The 23,141-nt window shown below is 39.3% G+C and overlaps 1 protein-coding gene across 3 annotated transcripts in view; it reads left to right on the forward strand.

Annotated features, from left to right (window-relative positions):
• Positions 1–23,141, forward strand: part of WARS2 (tryptophanyl tRNA synthetase 2, mitochondrial) — a 95,955-nt gene that overhangs the window by 50,440 nt on the left and 22,374 nt on the right. For all 3 annotated transcript variants that reach the window (NM_001315752.1, XM_085020765.1, XM_085020764.1), the window contains exon 3: positions 20,044–20,124. In NM_001315752.1, the coding sequence (NP_001302681.1) occupies positions 20,044–20,124 (81 nt within the window). The remainder of the gene's footprint in view (positions 1–20,043; positions 20,125–23,141) is intronic.

Here is a 23,141-nt window from a genome sequence, read left to right on the forward strand (position 1 = left end):
ATTGTGTTAAGCAAAGTACTTAGATATAAACATAAAGACTGTTCCCCAACTGCCGTTGTTGTATATCAGCGTAAGTTCTAGCAATTGTTTGAAATAGGGAAAGAATTTAAGTGTGTTATAATGCTGATTTTACCAATGATTTTTATCTCTAGTCCTTTGCATTCTTTCTCAGCAGTCTGACTGGAACAATTTAGACTTATTGAAGACTTTTCTCATTATTTTCTTTTTCTTTCTTTCCCACTGGCCTCTAGTCATGGTGCTTCCCCTAAAATATGTTTGCCATATGTGGGGAATTTTACAGAGCCTCTCCTCTGAAAAGGTGTGTGTGTGGGTATGTGTGTGTGTGTGTGTGTGTGTGTGTGTGTGTGCATGTGTGTGTGAGAGAGAGAGAGAGGAGAGAGAGAAGCAGGGCAGGGTGTGGAGGGAGAGAGAGAGGGAGGGGTAGAGAAAGAGAGAGGCTGCCGGCTCTGTGAGTGCTTGGCAGAGGTTTCCGTTCCAATGCCAAAGTCAGTGGTCTTTTGTTTCTGGCGGGCCTGAGCACAGATCCAATCTGATTCCCACAGCTGTCTCTGAGGTACATGTCTCCACATCTTCAGTTGTTACTTTGCTTGTGATTGAATCACCCTGCAGATGGGAGATAAAAGCTGGAGTTCCTAGCTTTAGGCACTGGCTTTCTGCCAAAGCTCGAAAGGACAGTTTCGACCATTAGACATCATGTTACAGAGGGTCCAGAGCAGTCCAGGGAAGAGTAGGGGGAGAAGACTGGAATCTGCAGCTTTGGAATGTGGCCTCATTCTCTAATTAGAGTTAGGTTTTGTTTCCCAGGAAACTAAAATCAATAATCATAATAAAAGAGAGGGGGCTGTAGAGGAACCAATTTCTGAACAAAGGCCAAAGGCACCGGCTTCTTTTGAATGAATCGGCTCACTGAATGCAAACAAAAGTTATACCTGACCCACTGATCCTTAACTTAGAGGTATAAGACCAAAGCCTAAACAAAGACAGAGAATCCCGTGTGCTTTCACTTATCCTAGTTATTTCGGATGCATATTTGAGTGCTTGTTTATATTTGTTAACTCTCAAGTTGTTAGGCCACCACCAATGGGTATACATTAAACTTGTAATAGAAAGGAAGCAAACAAACATCTGTATAGTTTAATGGCCTTGGGGAATCTATTTGTAAAACTGGCATCACCTGCAAAAGTCCAGGCTGAGACAAAAGTTCTGAATGGCCCATGGCATAAATAATAAAGAGAAGTTAGGAAATTATCATACATCCAAGCTCCTGGTGTTATTTCTTTCTCTAAAAAGTTTCCAGAGTTCCCATCATGGCTAGGAGTTCCCGTCCTGGCGCAGTGGTTAGTGAATCCGACTAGGAACCATGAGGTTGCGGGTTTGATCCCTGGCCTCGCTCAGGGGGTTAAGGATCCGGAGTTGCCGTGAGCTGTAGTGTAGGTCGCAGACACCACTCGGATCCGTGTTGTTGTTGTGGCTCTGGCATAGGCCAGAGGCTACAGCTCTGATTAGACCTCTAGCCTGGGAACCTCCATGTGCCACAGGTGCAGTCCTAGAAAAGACAGAAAGACCAAAAAAAAAAGTAAAAAAGAAAAAGAAAAGAAATAGCAATTAGCTGCGAGTGCAGCCCTAAAAAGACAAAAGAAATAAAAAAAGTTTCCACTCGTCCCACTTCCTTGCCTTGTATGACTTGATAAGAAGCTGTAGCATTTGTGCTGCTTCCATCCTGAACCACAGAGTTAAGTCATATCTCAATTACACCTCCAAGCAGAGTTGTAGTTTACTGTCAGGGCAACAGTGGAAAGAGTATGGGCTTTGAAGCCAGGTATAGTTTGAATCTCTCTGTGATCTCTTCTTGTTGTGACACACTGGGCAAGTTACTGAAGCTCTCTGAACCCCCTTTTTAATGTCTCTAATAGGGGTTTTTAAATAATAAGATGTGTAATTCCTGGCAGATCTTAACTTTCTCTCTCACCCTATCTCACCACACACATACCTTCCCCACCCCAGATTCCTTGATTTGTTTACGGGTGGAGTGGATTTGGAAGATGGAGACCAAATTAATGGCAGTGCCTCTTTTTATACTCTGTAATAAAATATTTTCAGAACTGAGAGTTTGATATCAAAGGTTTTCTGAACCTTTTAAAAAAATATTTCATACATTCAGAAAAATATGTAGATGAATGGCTGCTCTTTAAAATACTCACCTTTTGATAACCTGACCCCCTTGCAGCAAGTACAGTGGGAAAATTTAAAAAAATATTTAAAAAAATATGAAATACTCACCTTTTGACATACTTGCTGCATATAGTTTTTGTCTAAGAAATAAAATATTACAAGTATAGTCGAAACTTTCTGTTTTGCTCTTCCTAATACCATTCTGCTTTCTGCCTCCCCAGAGGTAATCACTATACTGAATTTAATATTCATCATTCCCATGCTCATATTTTTATTATATATAATTTGGCCATAACTACCCATATCATTTAGTTTGTATGTTTTAAAACTTTATATAAATAGCATCATGCTGCACATATTTTCCTTCATCTATATTTTTGTGTGCAGCATTAATTACATGGTTGAAACTTAACTCATTTTGACTACAATATTCCATTGACTGGCTCTATCACTATCTGTTTTCCTGGCAAAGGATATTTGGATTTTTTTCCAACTTTTTGTTACTGCAAATAATACTACAGTGGGCATACTTATATTTGCTTTTTGTGCACATCTGAAAGGCTTTTCTGGGTGTACATACCTGAGAGTGGAATCGTGAGGATATATGACACACGTATCACTGGTATTAGTGCCTATTACCAGATTGCTCTCCAAAATGATACTCCAGTTTACATTCCCACCAAAAGAAAAGTTCTTTTTGGTCCATGGCAATATTTGTTATAATTAGACATTTTCTTTTTGCCATTATAAAGGATAGAATATGCTACCTCATTGTTGCTTTAATTTGCATTTCCCTGATTACTGGTAAGGTTAAGCATTTTTTTTTTCATATGTTTTAACCTTTTTGTTTTCCTTCTGTGAAATTTTTGTTCATCCCTTTTGCCCCCTTTAAAAAATTTGGTTATTTTTATTTATTTGTAGACATTCTTTACATATCCTAAATACTAACCCTTTTGAGGCAGGATAATAACTCAGGTAGTCAGTGTAGGAGCATGGTCTTCGGTGCAATCTTAGATGTGGCCATTGATGAACATCTGTGGCTTAAGGGCTCCAGGGAGTAACATCCCCATGGACCTTGTTTACTAAAGGGAGTGTATCTACGCCCAGATGGACATTATCACTAACCTACTCCCCAACTATTAGAAAAGGAATGAGAGGAATGGCAACTCTCAGTCTGAGGAAGAGAAGCACAAAGACACCATAAAACTTACAGGGCATTTCCACCTCAAAGACCCCTGTTGGACAAGGACTGATACAGGTAACTGGGCAAGGCCAATGGGAGAAAACCACATCTTTCTGAACTCCACGTTGGTACCCCCATCTTTAAGGGATACAAACCTCTAAAGGACAATAGAGAGGGGGATGCTTCCTCCCCTTCCCAGTGTCCCCTGCTGGAAGCTATTTGTTTTCCTGTAGTAAAGATTTCTGCTTGTTTGTTGCCTGTGTGTTCTTGAAGCTCATTCTTCAGCTTCGCAACTGGTAACACTTTGTTACCCATTACCTTCTTTCAGTCTGTGACGTGTCTTTTTAAATTTTTAAATGCTGTCTTTTATTGTATAGAAATTTTTCATTTTAATGCAGTCAACTCAGTCTTTGCCTATATGGTTTTGTGTCTCTGGGTGTATTTTTAAGAAATTGGTCTCTGGATTAATGTCATAAAGCTCTTCTTTATTTTTGTCTCCTAAATGTTTTAAACTTTTGCTTTTCACATTTAAGACCGAGTTATCTATAAATCGATCTCACCATCTTGTAGTTCTTCCAAATTTTGACAGACTTTATTTACATTACTTTAAAAACACATATTTGTTGGCGTCCTCATCGTGGCTCAGCGGAAACAAATCTGACTAGTATTCATATGGGTTTGATCCCTGGCCTAATTCAGTGGATTAAAGATCTGGCGTTGCCATGGACTGTGGTGTAGGCCACAGATGCAGCTTGGATCTGGCGTTGCTGTGGCTGTGGTGTAGGCCAGTGGCTACAGCTCCAACTTGACCCCTAGCCTGGGAACCTCCATATGCTTCGGGTGAGGCCCTAAAAAGACCAAAAAAAAAAAAAAATTGTCACCACTATCATAGGTCGTATCAGGAGTGCCTTTAAGTATTGAGAAGATGCCTAGCACGTAGTAATAGATACATGTTTTCCAAAATTCTAATTTTTGCGTGAAAACTGACATTTCATCATTAGCAACACTTGATAAACTGTGTTTTATCAGTTTGTCTGATAAAATAAACTCAAAGTTATTTTAGTAACTTAATTTGTTTTCCTTGAAATACCCATTTTCCTTTTTTTCTTGATTTTCGCTAGAGGCAACTCTGTTAATCTTTTTAGAGCATAAATTTGGTTTTGTTAGACTCTCTATCATACCTTTGTTTGCTATTTTATTACTTTCATTATTTCTCTCTTGCTTCTGTTTTCTTTGAAATTACTTTGTTGTTATTTTTCTAACTTCTTAAATGGACGGCATTAATTATTAGCCATTCTTCTGTTCTGGTATAAATATAAACATTCATTTCCTTCTAAGTACTGTTTTATCAGCATCTACAAGGTTCTAATATGTAATATTTTCACTATAACTCATTTGTAAATGATTTCTATTCCACTGTTATGTCTGGTCTGATCTATGATTTATTTAGAAATATGTGGTTTAATTTTCAAATACATGACTCTTTTAAAAACCATTTTACCAACCAACCATAATGGAAAAAATAAAAATCATTAAAAAATAAAATAAAACCCATTTTACCCATCAAATAACTAAAATTAAAAAGTCTGTTAATTTTAAGTTTTGGTAAGGATGTGGAGCATCATGAGCTCATACATTGCTGTTAAGAGTATGAAATAGCAATTTCTTATAAAATTAAACATATTTATCACATGATCCAGCAATTCCACTCCTAGATATTTACCCAAGAGAAATGAAAACACTATCTACAAAATGACTTGTATATATATGTCCATAGTATTTTTGCTCACAATAACTGAAAACTAAAAACAACCCAAACGTCCATCAATGAATGAGTAAACAATTGTAGAATATTCAGTCAGTGGAATATTATTCAACAGTGAAATGAGTATGTAACAACATGAGGAATATCAGAAACATTATGAGAGAAGCCAAGCGCAGAAGAATTCATATTTCTACTAGCATTTATATGATATTCTAGAACAGGCAGAACTAATCCATAACAAAAGAAAACAGATCATAGGAGGCGAGGTGAGGGAGGGGAGAGGAAATAACAAGTGTTGGTGAGAAAAAAATTGTAATTCTTGTGCACTATTGGCTAGAAAGTAAAATGGTCCAACTGCTATGGAAAACAGTATGGTGATTCCTTAAAAAATTACAAATAGAATCACAATGTGATTGAGCAATATCCCTTCTGGGTATATTTTCAAAAGAAACAACAGGAAGTTAGTGTATAGCTTATGCTGTGGGTGTGGCCCTAAAAAGCAAAAAAAAAAAGTCCTTTGCCCATTTTTCAATCAGGTTATTTTCGCTATTGTTGAGTTGTAGGAGTTCTCTATTTTCTCCTACTTCACAGGTTGCCTTTTCACTTTGTTATTGTGTCTTTTGATGAACAAAAGTTTCTAATTTAGCATAGTCCCCGAAAAACTTCATTATTTTCTTGGACCTAAATTTTGGGGTGTATCAGGTATGCCCACATAAAAATTTAAAATAAAACTCACTAAAGGGATAAATTTTATTTTAAAAAATTGCCTGCTATCATGTCCTTTGCAAGATAACTCTGTTATTCTTCCTCAAGGGAGGAGTGGGAAGGGGATGGTTTATGGTAGACTGATATCATTCCTAATTATTCATGTTCATTTCCTATAAAAACAGTGTTCATAAATTTTTTTTTCTGCAAAAACATAGATAGTAAATATTTTAGGCTTTGCAGGCCACATGTGCTCTCTGTCACCACCTTCTCTCCTCCTCGTCCTCTTTTTCCTTCTTCTTCCCTTTTTTAATATTTGACTAGACTACCCTTTAAAAATATAAAAACCATTACTAACCCATGGCTGCATAAAAACAATCCACAGGTCAGATCTGGCTTGTAAGCAGCAGTTTGCTAACCCCTGTGTGTGGGGATGATGTGTCCTCATCTGTTGCCAGATGACTGAGGGCGCATCCTACAGGAGAAGCAGCTATTCCTGCTGCACTGATGTTGGGCTCATCCACGTGATTTGCTTTAATCAGTGGAGAGTGAGCAAGCATGATATACACCATGCCCAAACAGAATCTCTACAGGCCATTCTATGTTTGTTCTAACTCACTTGCTCCTATTTCTTCCTTCTAACTCCTTCAGTTAGGATCCTGGAATGAGAAAGTATATAAAGCAGAGTTAAAGCCAGCCTATAGCTACTAATATGTGATATAAATGAGAAAGAAACCTTGCTGTGAGGCACTTATTTAGGGTTGTTACCCAGCATAGCCTCGAAGAAACTGACTAATATGTTGCTATAGATTAAGAAATACATTAAGTATACACATACACGCATATACACAATAAGCAATAGAATTTAGATGGAGGTGATTTTTAAGTCAGGAGCAGGCTTATAGAAACTTCTTATTTAACTTTGAAAGTATTAGACTAAGAAAAAGTGTAGAAAATGTGTACAAACAGATATTCATTGTCAAATATAAATACTGACAGACCAGTTGAAAAGAGTGAGAGTTTATCATTGCTAATAGAGTTCTTTTGATTAAAATCAGATCCCCTGGAGTTTCCCTCGTGGCTCAGTGGTTAACGAATCTGACTAGGAACCATGAGGTTGAGGGTTTGATCCCTGGCCCTGCTCAGTGGGTTAAGGATCCGGTGTTGTAGTGAGCTGTAGTGTAGGTTGCAGATGCGGCTCAGATTCCCCTGTTGCTGTGGCTGTGGCGTAGGCAGGCGGCTACAGCTCCGATTCGACCCCTAGTCTGGGAATCTCCATATGCCGTAGGTTCAGCCCTAGAAAAAGATAAAAAAAAAAAAAAAAAAGAAAGAAAGAAAATCAGATCCCCAAACAAGGTTCTTGTTAAGGAGATTTGTGATGGGGATGGTAAGAGTCTAATAAAAATAATTCAGCATGAAATTGCTGGTTTCCAAGAGGAAATGATAAATGGGAATTTATGAGTCTGAATCGTCTTCCAAGTGTCCTAACCAAAACATATAGTACTTGATTTCTGGGAAGATAACACTTATATGGGAAATAGTAAAATCCTAAGGGATGCTTAGGCATTTGATCTAAGATTTACTGAATCAGCTAATTGCTTGAATGGCTTTGATTGAAACCTAGCAGCTGTATTTTTTTGGGGGGATTATGCTATCCTACACTCTCCTGGTTAATTAAATGTCTGTGTTTTTTGTTTGTTTGGGTTTTTTTTTTTTTTTTTTTTTTAACCTAGAAAGCCTTTAATTCAAGAGCAGGATGGACAGCTCACCATGATCCACCCCCAATTAAATGGTGGTTTTTTGTTTTTTTGGGTTTTTTTTTTTTTTTGTCTTTTGTCTTTTCAGGGCCGCACCCGTGAAATATGAAAGTTCCCAGGTTAGGGGTTGAATCGGAACTACAGCTGCTGGCCTACACCACAGCCACAGCAACACGGGATCCAAGCCATGTCGATCCAAGCCATGTCTGCGACCTACACCACAGCTCATGGCAATGCCAGATCCTTAACCCACTGAGCGAGGCCAGGGACTGAATCTGAAACGTCATAGTTCCTAGTCAGATTCGTTTCCCCCGAGCCACGACAGGAACTCCTCCAATTAAATGTTTTTGAAAAAAAATTTAAATACAGAAAATAATATAACACATATTCACATTACCAGCACCAAGGATGAATATCGTTGGCATTTTGTCATATTTTCTTGACTTCTTATATTAAATAAGTAATTATAAAGTTGAAGCACCCTTTAATTCTTTCCTTGCCTACTCTTCACCCCCTTCGTCCCTGTATCCCTTTTCTCTACCCCGAGGCAATACTAGATATGGCATATATCAATCTAGCCTTTTTTTTTTTTTTTTTTTTTGTCTTTTTTGTCTTTTTAGGGCCCCACCCATGACATATGGAGGTTCCCAGGCTAGGGGTCAAATTGTAGCTGCAACTGCCAGCCTATGCCACAGCCACAGCAACATGGAATCCGAGGCGAGTCTGTGACCTACACCACAGCTCACGGCAACACCAGATCCTTAACCCACTAAGCAAGCCCAGGGACCGAACCCATGTCCTCGTGGATCCTAGTTGGGTTCGTTAATCACTGAACAATCTAGGAAATTTTTCACACCTGTTGTCATGGGTAATTCCATGAGCAATATATAGTGTTTTTAATTGTGTGTTTCCTTAAATTATATAAGTGGTGCCATATTGTAGAACCTTCCTGCAAGTTTGTTTTTCACAGAGCAGTATGTTTTTGTGATCTCTTGTTTATACATATAAATATAGCTCATTTCTTCCATTTGTTGTATAATATGCCATTATAGAAATATGCCACATTTTATTTAGATATCACCCTATTAATAGACCTTGAATTTCATTCATGCATTCATTTAACAAATATTTTTTCTTATTTTTTATTGAAGTATAGTTGATTTGCAGTGTTGTGCTAATTCCTGCTGTACAGCATAGTGACCCAGTCATAAATATATATATTCTTTTTCTCATACTATCTTTCATCATGTTCTATGCCAAGGCATTGGATATGGTTCCCTGTGCTGCACAGTAGGACCTCATTGCTTATCCACTCTAAAACAAATGTTTATTGGGAGTTCCCATCATGGCTCGGTGGTTAACAAATCTGACTAGGAACCATGAGGATGCAGGTTCAATCCCTGACCTTGCTCAGTGGGTTAAGGATCCAGCATTGCTGTGAGCTGTGGTGTAGGTTGAAAGACGCGGCTCGGATTCAGAGTTGCTATGGCTCTGGCATAGGCCGGCAGCTACAGCTCTGATTAGACCCCTAGCCTGGGAACCTCCATAGGCCATGGGAGCAGCCCTAGAAAAAGCAAAAAGACAATAAATAAATAAAACAAACAAACAAACAAATGTTTATTGAGCACTTACTGTGGCCTAGGTCCTGTGTTAGGTTCTCATGTTATATCTGTCAGTGAAGAAAAGAGACAAAAGTCTTTGCCACTGTGGTGCTTACACTCTTTGGGGGTAACACAACATAAATAATAACCACAATAAGCCAAACATAAAGTATCTTAGACAGTAATAGGTTGTATTAAAAAGATTAAGGGGAATTGGAAGTGTTGTTGAGGGAACCAGATGGCTGTTTTAAACAGCATGGCTGGGTGCACCCCCTTGATAAGCCAGCATAAGAGGGAGTTAGTAAGGTGAATATCTGGGGGAAGAGAATTCCTAAAAGAGAAAAGAGCCAGTGCAGAGCCCCTAAGGTGGGAGCATGCCTGGTGTAGGGAACATAGGAGGTCAGCATGGTTGGACACGGGGGAACAGATTGGATGAAAAAGAGGATTGGAATCCAGAGTTACAGGGTTGAATGTGAGGAGATGATCATGATAGGCCATTAGAACTTTGGCTTTTATTCGGAGGGAATGGGAAGTGCAGGATTTGGAGCAGAGAAGTGATGCAACCCATGTTTTAAAAGGGTCACTCTAGACTGTTAAGGATAGACTGTATGGGAGCTAAGCAGTGAGACCAGTTAGCAAATTTTTCCAGTAATCCAGGTGAGAGTTGATGGTGCCTCAGACCAGAGTGGTAGCTGAAGAAGAGGTGAAAGCGGTAAGATTCTGAATATATTTTGAAGGTAGAAGCAGCAAGCTTTGCAGACAAAGTCAATATGGAGTGTGAGAGAAGTAGAGGAGTGAGAAATGACTCCAGAGTTTTTGCCAAAGTAACTGCAAGGGTGCACTTGCCACCAACAGAAAGGACAGCAGTGGTAGAGCAGGTTTGGGAAAGAGGGTCAGGAGCTCAGTCCTGTGAATCTGGAATTCAGCAAAGAGGTCTGGCTGGAGTTATACATTTAGAAGTCATCACTTACACAGACTGTAGTTAAAGCTATGGGGTGAGATGAAATTGCAAAGAAAGTGAGTAAAAAATGAATATAAGAAACTAAGACTTAAATCTGAGTGTGTGGAATATTAAGAGGTCAGGGATAAGAGAGGCAACCACACCAAAAGACTGAGAAGTTCCTATTGTGGCTAAGCAGGTTAAAAATCTGACTAATATCCATGAGGATGCAGGTTCAATTCCTGGCCTTGCTCAGTGGGTTAAGGATCTGGCATTGCTCTAAGCCGTGGTGTACGTCCCAGATGTGGCTCAGATCCCACGTTGCTCTGATTTGACCCCTAGCCTAGGAACTTCCATATGCTTCAGGTGCAACCCTGAAAAGCAAAGCAAAAAAAGAGAGAGAGAGATTCTTGAAATAGGGAGAAAAACTACAATAATGCCATATCTGGGGAGTCAAGTGAGGAGAATGAATCAAGGTGAGAGAAGTAAAATTAGTTGTGTCAAATGCTGTTAAATATGTCAAGTGAGATAACAACTTGACCTTAACCATTAGCATTGGTATTAGGTTGTAGTGAAGTAATGGAGCAGGTTTAAGTAAGAAAGGGAGGCTCATCAAACATGGCAGCAGGTCTGGCATCTTTCTCTTCATTGATGAGAACCCATTCTCCCCACTCACCTTTTGAAAGGATCTGAACTTGGCTTTGAGTTGAAGGCCATCTATTCCTGTGGGAAGAAAATTCCTAGGTGGAGGAAAGTGGAGATCATGCCAAAGATCAGAAAATACTCAAATATGTTATCTTTATTGCCATGGAATAACTAATGGATGATGCCTTGAGGAACAGCTGTGATGAACTCTGCATGCATAGTTTTTTAAATAGCCTTATTGAGATATAATTCTCATATCATACAATTCACTCATTTAAAGAGTACAATCTAATGACTTAATATATTCACAGCCGGGCATCCATCACCACAGTCAAGTTGAGAACATTTTCATCACTCCAAAAAGAAACCTTGTCTCCAGTAGCAGTCTATCTCATTGCCCCTCTACTCTCTCCATGGCAACCTTTAAACTACTTTGTTGTCTTTGGGTTTGCCTTTTCATACAAGTGGAATCATAGTTTCCTACAAATGGAATCACAGTTTAAGTGTTCTTTTGTGATTGTTGTCTTTCACTTAGCGTAATATTTTCAAGGTTTGTCTGTGTCATAATATTTACTTCATTTGTTTTTATTGTTGAATCATATTCCGTTGTAGAGATATACCACACTTGTTCATCCATTCATAAGTCAGTGAACATGTGAGTTGTTTCTACTCTGCCACATGTACTCCACACAAGAAATGCTACCATGAACAGTTGTGTAAAATTTTTGTATGGCTACGTTTTCAGTTATCATGGTATAAATCTAGGAACGGGATTGCTGGATTACATGGTAACTCTGTATTTAACATTTTGAGGTACTGTTAAAGTGTTTGGAAAGTGGCTTCTCTACTTTGTATGAGAGTTCCACCACCAGTGTACAGAGGATCCCTTACTTAGGATCGTTCACCTTACAATTTTTCAACTTCACAATGGTGCAAAAGCAATAAACATTCAATAAAAATGGTACTTTAACTTTTGAATTTTGATCTTTTCCTGGGCTAGCAATATGTGGTTTGATACTCTCATGATGCAGGGCATCAGCTGCCAGCTGCAGCTCCCTGTCACCACAGGATCACAAGGGCAAACAACTGGCAGAGAGTTCTGAACCCATACAACCATTCTGTTTTTCACTTTCAGTGCAGTATTTATGAGATATTCAAAATTAATGATAAACTATATTTTCTGCTAGATAATTTTATCCAACTGCTAATATAAGTGTTCTGGGCATGTTTAAGGTAGGCTAGGCTAAGCTAGGTTAAATGTGTTAAATGCATTTTCAGCATAGGGAACTTTCAACTTGATGGATTTGGGAAGTAAACCCATTGTAAATTGAGGAAGATCTATATAAGGATTCCAGATTCATTTTTTTCCCCAGACTTTTTGGTTGTCTGTCTTTTTTAACTATGCTAGTGAGTATCTCAGTCTGTTGGTTTTTTCAATGTGGTTTTGATTTGCCTTTTCCTAATGACTAATGATGAGCATTTTTTCATGTGCCTATTGGTCATTTGTATATCTTCTTTGGAGAAATGTCTTTTCAAATCTTTTGCCCATTTTAAGTTGGATTACTGGAGTTTTCATCATGGCTCAGCAGAAATGAATCTGATTCGTATCCATGAGAGCTCAGGTTCCATCCCTGGCCTCGCTCAGTGGATTAAGGATCCGGCGTTGCCATGAACTGTGATGTAGGTCACAGATGTGACTTGGATCTGGCCTTCCTGTGGCTGTGGCGTAGCCTGGTCACTATGGCTCCAATTCGACCCCTCGCCTGGGAACCTCCATATGCCAGGGGTGCAGCTCTAAAAAGACAAGTAAATAAATAAATAAATAGGATTATCTGTCTCTTCATTGTTGAATTATGAGGTGTTGTTTTTTTTTTTTTAATTATGAGTTTTTGATGTATTCTGATACAACTTCTTTTTCAGACATGACTTGCAAATACCTTCTCCCTTTTTCTGAGTTATCTTTCACTTTCTTGATGGTGTCCTTGAGCATTTTTAAATTTTTTTTTTTTTTTTTTTTTTTTTTTTTAGGGCTGCATCTGCAGCATATAGAAGTTCCTAGGTTAGGGACTGAATTGGAGCCACAGCTGCTGGCCAACACCACAGCCATAGCAACATGGGATCCGAGCTGCTTCTGCAACCTACACCACAGCTTACTCATGGCAACACCAGATCCTTAACCCAATGAGCAAGGCCAGGGATCAAACCTGCATCTTCATGGATACTAATCAGATTCTTAACCTGCTAAGCCATGACAGAAATTCCAGCATTTTAAAATTTTGATGAAGACCAATTTTTTGTTTTTTTCTATTGTGTTTTTTAGCCACATCTGTGGCATGCAAAAGTTGCCTGGGCTAGGGATGGAATCTGAGCCACAGCAGTGACAACATCAAGCCACCAATGAACCCCTGTCTGTTTTTTTTTTTTTTTCTTTCATTGCTTGTGCTATGGTGTCATACAGGCTTGCAAATCATTGCTTAACACAGATCTTGAAATTTTAACCTTTTTTTTTTCTGAGCATGTTATAGTTTTGGCTGTTACATTAAGGTCTATGATCTATTTTGAGTTAATTTTTATGTATGGTGAGTGGTAGGGATCCAACATCATTTTTTTGCATGTAGATGTATGCCTGTAGATATTCAGTTGTCCTAGCACCATTTGTTGAAAAGACTGTCCTTTCCCCCATTGAATTATCTTAGTATCTTTGTTGAAAACCTACTGACCATTGATGGATGGATTTATTTCTGGCCTCTCATTTCTTTTCCATTGATCTATATAGTCTATCCTTCTACCAGTACTACATTTTCTAAATTATTGTAGTACTGCACTGATTGATTTTTGGGTGTTAAACAAAGCTTGAATTTCTGGAATAAATCCCACTTGATTATTCTGTGTAATTCTTTCTTTATGTTGCTGGATTTGGTTTGCTAGTATTTTGTTGAGGGTTTTTACATCTGTATTCATGTTATTGATCTGTAATTTTGGGGGTTTTGTTTGTTTTCATTATCATGTCTGTGCCTGGTTTTAGTTTCAGTGTAATACAGGCCTCCTTGAGTGAGTAAGGAGGGTGCCCTCCTCTTTTATTACCAATTGTGAATAATTAGTATTAATTTTTTAAATGTTTGTTGGAATTCACTAGTGAAATCCGCCCTCCACCCACCCCACCCCCCACCACCTAGGGTTCATTTTTGTTTTTGATGTGTTTGCTTAGCAGCTTTTCTGCATCAATTCTATAAAGTCTGTCTTCCCGGTCATGTTAAACCACCACAGTCTCTGCTGGGTTAGCTTAGTGCTCAGGTAATTATTGAGCAGAAATGTCTAAATGTTTTGGTCCTGCATTTTCAATCCTTTGCTGAAGGAGTTACACAGGGCCTCCAGATGAGCCAGAGGTAAGAGATTAGGGTCTTCTTAGGTCTTTTATGGACGTGTACACAGCCCTGCACATACCGGTGCCTTCTGGATGGCCAGGAATATGTCAGGTCTTTTCAAAGCACCCTATAAACATATAATTTCCCAGCCTTTTTCCTTAAGTTTTTTAGCTAGCCTGTATTATTAAATCATTGCTGATGATTATTTTTGAAAAATGTCCTAGGGATAGTAGGGCTTTTCCCACTGAGTGAACTCCAAGTCAGGTCGAATAACAGCCTTTGGCTAACTTTCCGGAGTTTTATATAAGTTGACTCTGACAGTTTTTGCTTATGTTCGCATTGGTTTTACGGAGGAACAGATTTTCACAGATTGTTACTCTGCTATTCCAGAAGGCCCTCCACCTTATTTTAAACCAGAGAAGTTTTAATTTGATTTTATTCAAGGCCAAATGTAGTGAGGTTTACAAGCCTCTTACCTATTTCCATAAACTGAACACATTCATATACAAGTTATATGGGTAACTTGCAGTGCTCTTTATACTCCTTTCCAATCACTAACTAGCCCTTCCCCGAGATAACCTGTGTGTAAACCTAATACAATTAGAATTATTTATCATATCCTTTTACGTCTGGCTTCTTTTATTCAATGTTGTTGAATGTAATTCAATTTCCCTCACTGCTGTAGTATTCTGTTGAATGAATATACCATAATTTTTACATTCTACGTAGGTGGACATTTGGATTTCTTGCAATATGGAGCTGTTATGGTATATTCTTGCACATATATTTTTGTGAACATATGTAAACATCTCTGTTAGGTATATACCTAGAAATGGAATACCTGGGTTATATGTTTATATGAATGTTGAGTATTTTTGGATACAGTCAGTTTTCAAAGTCTGTAGGCCAATTTGCATTCCCACATTACTGTATAAGAGTTCTGTTTACTCGATATCCTTGTCATACTTGGTAGTATTTTGGCTTTTTTATTTTAATAATTTTAGTGAGTGTGTAGTGGTATCACATTATTATTTTAATTTGCATTTAATGCATTTGGCCAGTTTTCATAAGGTTACCTGCTTTTCTCATCAATTTGTTGGTGTCCTTTATATAATCTGTAAAACAGTATATTCTGTATAGGTTTGAAAATACCTCCTTCCACTCTGTCTTGCCTCCCCACCCCCCCTTTTCTTTTTTTTTTTTTTTGGCGTTTTATGGCCACACCGTGACATATGGAAGTCCCCAGGCTAGGAATCAAATTGGAGCTGCAGCTGCTGGCCTACGCCACACCACAGCAATGTGGGATTCCCAACTCATTGAGCAAGGCCAGGCATCAAACCTGCATCCTCATGGATACTAGTCGGATTTGTTTCCACTGCACAGCAACAGGAACTCTGCCTTTTTCCTCTTCTAATGGTGGTGTTTGATAAAGAGAAGTTTTTAATTTTAATATAGCCTAATTTATCAAGGTTTTTGCTTTATGTTTAGAATTTTTTAGATTCTATATAAAATCCTTACTGACCAAGGATATTAAAGATGCATGTAAACAACTGATTTAATTTTTTCCCACGAGTTTTTATTTTTTTATTTTTATTTATTTATTTTTTGCTTTTTAGGGCTGCACCTGTGTCATATGGAAGTTCCCAGGCTAGGGGTTGAATTGAAGCTTCAGCTGCCGGCCTATTCCACAGCCACAGCAACGTGGGATCGGAGGTGTGTGTGCGACCTACACCACAGCTCACGGGAATGCCAGATCCTTAGGCCACTGAGCAAGGCCAGAGGTCAAACCCACATCCTCATGGATACTAGTTGGGTTCATTACTGCTGAGCCACAATGAGAACTCCATTTTCCACGAGTTTTTAAAAGACCTATTTTGGCAGAACATTTTAGTCTACCCTGAATACCCGTTTCCCCATGAGTGTATTTTACAAATGATTGTCCTCTTTCATTTTACCAAAACACCCACAAAACATCAAACCTATGTAGCTCTATCCCAAGGTATCTTTTGTTCCTTCCTATCAAACTCAGCAATTCCATTGAGAATATTTCTTACCCCTTTTGTTTCTAGTCTCTCTGTGTTCTGTTTTTCAGAGATAACAGAGCCCACTAGAGTTGGAGTTCTCTTACTTTCTGCTCTCTACTTCTGTCCCACAAGCTAGATCCTCATCTATGTTTTTTCTCCTCCTGTTGTTTCAGTGGAAGATGTTTCACCGAAAATAGGTCTGTCCCACCTTAAAAAAACAAAACAAAATTTTTATTCTCTAACTCCTACTAGTTGTCTTCATTTCTGTCCTTCTTAAAAAAGGAATGTCTTTACATGTGTGGTAAAATTGCATTGAATTCCCACTGCGATACAATGTGTTAAGAATCTGACTGCAAGAGTTCCAGTTGTGGCTCAGCAGTAACAAACCTGACTAGGATCCATGAGGGAGGGGGTTCAATTCCTGGCCTCACTCAGTGAGTTAAGAATCCAGCATTGCCAGGAGCTGTGGTGTGGTTCGCAGACGCAGATGGGATCTTGTGTTGCTTGGCTGTGGCGTGGGCCGGCAGCTGTGGCTCCAATTCGACCCCTAGCCTGGGAATTTCCATGTGCTGCAGCTGCAGCCTTGAAAAGAAAAAAAAAGAAAAAGAAAAAAAAAAAAGAATCTGACTGCAGTGGCTCAGGTCACAGTCCTCAGGCAGGTGCAGTGGGTTAAAAGATCTGGCATTGCAGCAGTCGCAGTGTAGATCACAGCTGCATCTCAGATTCAGTCCCTGGCTCGGGAACTTCCACATGCTGCCAGTTCAGCCATTTAAAAAAAAAAAAATTGCTTTTAACTAAATATACCCACACAATGAGTACATGTAGAACTGGTGGACTTTAAACAGGGTAGATGAATTGTATCAAATTCAGTTTCCTGATGATGATACTGCACTGCATTATTGTTGTGATGATGTCACCATTGGGGGAAACTGGGTGAAGGGTATACTACATCTCTCAGTATTATTTCTTACAACTATGTGCAAATCTATTATGATTATCTCAATAAAAAAGCTTAAAAAGCCTTTCTAAAAGTTATTTATATCATAATAGCTACCACTTATTGAGTGCTTACTGTGTGCTAGGTACCATACTAAAAATACTGTCCAGTAGATACTATTGTTAATCTCATTTTATAAATGATGAAACTGAGGCACAGAGGGGTTAAGTCACTTACACAGGGTTACCCAGCTAATAAGTGGCAAAACTAGCATTCAGATCCAGCAGTCTAACTCCAGAGAGAGAGAGAGCTCTTATCCACTCTGCTATACTTCTTGCACGTGTCTTCATATTGTTCCTCCAACTCACACTTCACTCCACCCCTCAATAATTCAGCTTTCATCCTAATCACTCCCCTGAAGCTGTTTTCACCTAGATTACCAACAAGCCCGTTGCTAAGTCTAATGGATTCCTTTTAGTCTCAACCATTCTTTATGCAGCCTTTGCTGTGTTCATGCATTCCTCAAATATTTATGGAGCACCCACAGTGTGCCAGACTCTTGTTTTACAGAGTGAACAAGATAGGCAAAACTGCTCCAACTAAAGGATACACACATCTTTACTTGCTACGCTCAGAAGGTCAGAAATCCTAAGTCACAGTGGACTTGTTTGTGAATGGTCCACAGAGCACCTTATTGTTCTATGCTTTTGTTTTTCTGGGGCTAAAACAGATTAAATTGTAATTTTGTTTGTGGTTTTACAACATAAGTTAGAATGTGCTCTATTTAATACCATTTTCACTTTTCTTCAGATAGAAATGGGAACCTTTCCAAACAGTTGCCATGACTATGAATAAATTAAGAGAGCCAAATCCCAAAGTATACTACCCTTCTTAGGCAATTATTAATGATAAATTGTGAAAATTAATTGCCTTGGACCTTTTACTTACTCTTTTCTGTGAAATGATAATTGAATTACTTTTATGCCGCATTATTTGGAAACACCAAAAAGATTTCTGCGGGATCGTAAATGTTTCATTCCATATATCCGAATAAAAAGTTACTCCATGGAAAATGCTTGACATCATGGAGACATGGTAGCTGTTTGCATATCACCAAATCTGAGCACTTGAACCCAAGTTGAAGGAAAGGAGGCATCATGTCTCTTTCCACATGTGCATGGTTATTTCCTATGTTTTTATTCCTTTCTCCAATTCAGTAAAGACGAAAGAAAAAACAATTCTCTCCTACTTCTTCATGTCAAAAAAACAACTCTTGTTTTATTAGTTCTAAAAGGAATGTGTTTTGCTTGGTGATTGGAAGCAACTCTAATCCTCTTGCTTCCATCCAAGGTTACTGTTTCTGTGTGATAGCTGTTTGTTTACAGCAGCAGTTAGCAATTTGCATGGACAGTGCTGTCAAAGACACTGCCCTCAGTGAAACCCAAATGCCTCTTGGAAGAAAGATGACAGATTTAGCCCAGCAACTTGCAAAGTGTTAAAAATGATTCCTTGTCAAACATGTGAAAAACAACTCTTCCCTCTCCATGACTTAAGGAAAAAAATAAGAAACTATCTTATGCCAGATGGCGATTCCTTGCTAGTAAAATAAGCCTGGGCTGATTCAGCTTCATTCCTTTACGTTCCTTTTGCAAAACCCACAAAGAACACATTTGGGGCCACTTTTCAGAGCTGGCAACAGTTTCTTCTTTTTAAGGAAATCAGATGGGCACACACACACACAAAAGGCCACAATGGATGAGGGCTTGGAATCCCCGGGGTCCAGAAACAGGATGCATAGGCCTTAAATTCTAGGTCACCGTCAGAACCTGGCCTCAACCCAAGAAGCCTCCCAGTTGTTGCCAGATTTGGTTACTTGATTAAATTTGGTTAAAACAAAAACAAATTGGAAAGATGTTATAATTTCTTGTCAACTAGATCTCTTCTTTAAAAAAGAAGAAAAAAGAAGAAGGAAGATACAGAAACTATAAAAAATACCCTTTTGGATGATAAAGTGATTCCTAAATTTCAAATTACTCTGGGTCTAAAGGATTCAGTCTTTAATTTTTTTTTTTTTTTTTTTTTTTTTGTCTTTTTAGGGTGTCACCCCCGGCATGTGGAGGTTTCCAGGCTTGGGGTCAAATCGGAGCTGTAGCTGCTGGCCTGCGCCAGAGCCACAGCAACATCAGATCTGAACCACATCTGCGACCTACACCACAGCTCACAGCAATGCCGGATCCTTAACCCACTGAGCGAGGCCAGGGATTGAACCCTCAACCTCATGGTTCCTAGTCAGATTAGTTTCTGCTGCACCACAATGGGAACTCCTCAACCTTTAAGTCCAGTACCTTTCTCTGCCATTTCCATGTAAGACATTACAGCTGCTTTCATAGATTCAGAATTTGTTTAGAGAACTCTTAAACCAGTATGATTGTGTGCATGTGCGCGCGCGTGTGTGTGTGTGTGTGTGTGTGTGTGTCTTCTTAATTACTTTGGCTTTTTTTAATTGACATATAGTCGACTTACAATATTATATTAGTCTCAGGTCTGCAACATAGTGATTCAGTATTTTTGTGGATTATGCACCATACAAAGCTATTATAAAATATTGACTAGATTCCCTGTGCTAAAATAGATGCCTCAGGACATAATGAAGCCCTCTCACTAAAGACGTTGAGGCAGAGTCTGGTCAGCTGCTTGCTAGGGATGTTGTGAAGAGTATTTAAACACTAGACTAGTAATTGTATTGGTTAGTTTGGAAGCTGTCTTCACCTAAAATTCTGTACATTATGAATTAGCCCCCTTCACCTGTCATTTTTTTAAATTACCCTGATTTGGTGTATTTAAGATAATACCTATTATCGGTTTGGTTTGCCTTATATGCAAGAAAATATTGACTGCCTTTTTTAATGTTCTGTTTTATTTCTGTAGGTGTCTGAACACACGCAATTAAGTTGGATCCTTACCTGCCTGATCAGACTGCCCCGATTACAACATTTACACCAGTGGAAGGTAAATGCCAGTGATCTGATAATAAACAGAAAGAAGTTAAGTCCCCATTGAAGCTGTTTTCCCCCACTCTGTTTATTTTTGTGTTAGGCTCTGGAAATCCTGAGTGTCCTGGCCTTCCTGCTCCACCACGCACTGGTAACTAGCTCAACCAGCATCTTTAACCTCGCAGCCTCAGGGTATGAAACAAAAAGAAAAAGTGTTTTCCAAGATTCCTTCCAACTGAAAACTGGATAAAAATATCCAGTTTATTAATTATTTGATTTTGTCTGTGTATGGTTGGTTCAGAGTGGACTTTAGATAGACTTGGCAATGACCTTGAACATACCACATTCTGATTAACAGTCACCATTTCTGGATTATTGAACTCTGAAGTGGCCTCCACCAGAATTAACCAGCAGTAAGGCAAGAATGTTTTCATTGTGGGGAGAAGAGACAACATATTTTATTTATTTAACATTTAAACAAGTTGAGTCTCAGCAACAGTTCAAACCCACAGAAAAATTAAGCCTTCTTTTTCTAAGTTCAACTGAGAAATATACATTGGATGATTCGTAGTACTTTACTTCCATGTATTTTTGCAATTGGATGACCTGAGGGTAGGTAGCCTTCCACTACTGTTAACACTGATTTCAGTATCAGCTTCTTTCCAGCATATTTTCAGGTCCATTGATTTCCTCAAAAGCTGGTTCAGAAGGCTTTGCTTCTGCTGCAGAGAGAAACAGACAGAGCTTTAAAGTGGCAGTGCCTAAACGAGAGGTATTGATGATGCTGCAGAATCATTACCTGCCAGGAGTTTAGAAACAAAATTTTCTTTTTCTTTTTAGGGCCGAACCTGCCGTACATGGAGATTCCCAGGCTAGGGTCAAATCAGAGCTACAGCTGCCGGTCTACACCACAGCCACAGCAACGCAGGATCTGAGCTGCATTTGCAACCTACACCACAGCTGACTGCAACTCCAGATCCGTAACCTACTGAGCGAGGCCAAGGATTGAACCCACAACCTCACGGTTCCTAGTCAGATTCGTTCCCACTGAGCCACAACGGGAACTCTGTGAAACAAAATTTTATAATGTTCTCTACCATATTTTGGGTTGGGGCAAGACTTTCTCATCTTATTATAATGCTGTAACACTAAGTTCCATGCTGAAATCCTTTTATAAGAACTGATTTAATGGGAAATGCTCTCCGTTTAAAGTAGTGTCTAAGGACCTCCTGATAACACATTCTGAAGAATTTTTCCCAATAGTCTGTAATCTCTTATTTGTGGGGAAAATATGAATTTCAAAGCCAGCCTTATCCTAGAGCAGGTACTGTTGCCTTCTGCAGTCAATTCCTTAATTAGAATTAAACACTGGTGGGAGTTCCTGTCGTGGCGCAGTGGTTAACGAATCCGACTAGGAACCATGAGGTTGTGGGTTCGGTCCCTGCCCTTGCTCAGTGGGTTAACGATCCGGCGTTGCCGTGAGCTGTGGTGTAGGTTGCAGACGCGGCTCAGATCCCGAGTTGCTGTGGCTCTGGCATAGGCTGGTGGCTACAGCTCCAATTCGACCCCTAGCCTGGGAACCTCCATATGCCGCGGAGTGGCCCAAGAAATGGCAAAAAGACCAAAAAAAAAAAAAAAAAAAAAAAAAAGAATTAAACACTGGTGATGCCTTCTGCTAGTTTCCCATCACAGTAATGCTGAAGGTACAGTAGTTACCAAGATGGATGGACACAGCCTCTTTCATGAGGCTTGTAGTCTGTCTGGAAACAGACAGTTAAACAATCAAAGTGTGAAAAGTTTTAGGAAGGAGAATTTCCAGTTCTATGGGAGAATCTAAGAACCTAACTGTCTTGATTGGGGCAGCAAGGGACAAAACAGTGGGGTCAAAGGGTGGGGCTGGGGCTGCTGAGGTCAGGGTTATTTGGAGGATTGATGAGATGCACAGATAGGAGGCATCTGGGGCACATAATAGACACCCCATAAATACTGGTACCCTCTACATCTCCTCCCTTTTAAGAGCCAGTATTCTAATATTAAAAGAGTATAACTCTAATGCAGTAGCAATTTTTAAAAATTGGGTTCTTTTCCAATTTGCTCATTTCCAAATTAAACTTCTATTACAATTACCCAATGATCATTGCAAACTGGCCTTTATCATGGACACTGTAATCAGTAGACATACTGAAGGAATTGTATGTTCAAATATTCAAATTTCCTGCGAAAGACCTGTGGCATTAGAAGTGCTGTAAGCCAGAAACTATTTGAAGTAACCAGAAAAGCTTGTACCTAAATTATGGAACATTAAGATGGTTAAAGAGAGAAGCTGTCCTTTTCAGACACAGCTTCAAACGGTGTGTCTGCATTTTGGGGTGGGGGAGCCCGAGTTGTGAGCACATGAGCTTGGTCCTTGGAATTGAGCACGTTTGTTATTTAGTTCATTCAGAAATCACTATGGCGTTCCCATTGTGGCTCAGTGGAAACGAATCTGACTAGTATCCATGAGAACAAAGGTTCGATCCCTGGCCTCCCTCAGCGGGTTAAGGATCCAGCCATGCAGTGAGCTGTGGTGTAGGTTGCAGACACGGCTCGGATCCTGCATTGCTGTGGCTGTGGTGGAGGCCAGTGGCTACAGCTCTGATTCGACCCCTATCATGGGAACCTCCATATGTCTCCCTCAGTTATGGCCCTAAAGAGGAAAAAGAAAGAAAAGAAATCGCTACGTTTCAGGAGTTTACACTGGCCAAGTGGGTTAAGAATCCAACTGCACGGGCTTGAATCACTGGAGGCGAGGGTTCGATCCCCCGCCCGATCCCCAGCCCCTCACAGTGGGTTAAAGGATCTGGCATAGGTCTCGGCTGCAGCTAGGTTTCAGTCCTTGGCCCAGAAACTGCCATATGCTGCAGGTGTGGTGATCAAAAAGAAAAAGAAAGAAAAAAAAAATCACTAGATTTCAGGGAAATGATTCATGTTAACTAAACAAAAACTTATCTACGCACCAAAATATCCATTAATCACTTTACAAGGTATGATAAT

This window comes from Sus scrofa, chromosome 4, assembly GCF_054392235.1.
Source record: "Sus scrofa isolate SSC_HxYL_T2T_F1_AM1 chromosome 4, Sscrofa_HxYL_maternal_Yorkshire_Landrace_v2.0, whole genome shotgun sequence".
In the NCBI taxonomy this organism is placed as follows: Eukaryota; Metazoa; Chordata; class Mammalia; order Artiodactyla; family Suidae; genus Sus; species Sus scrofa.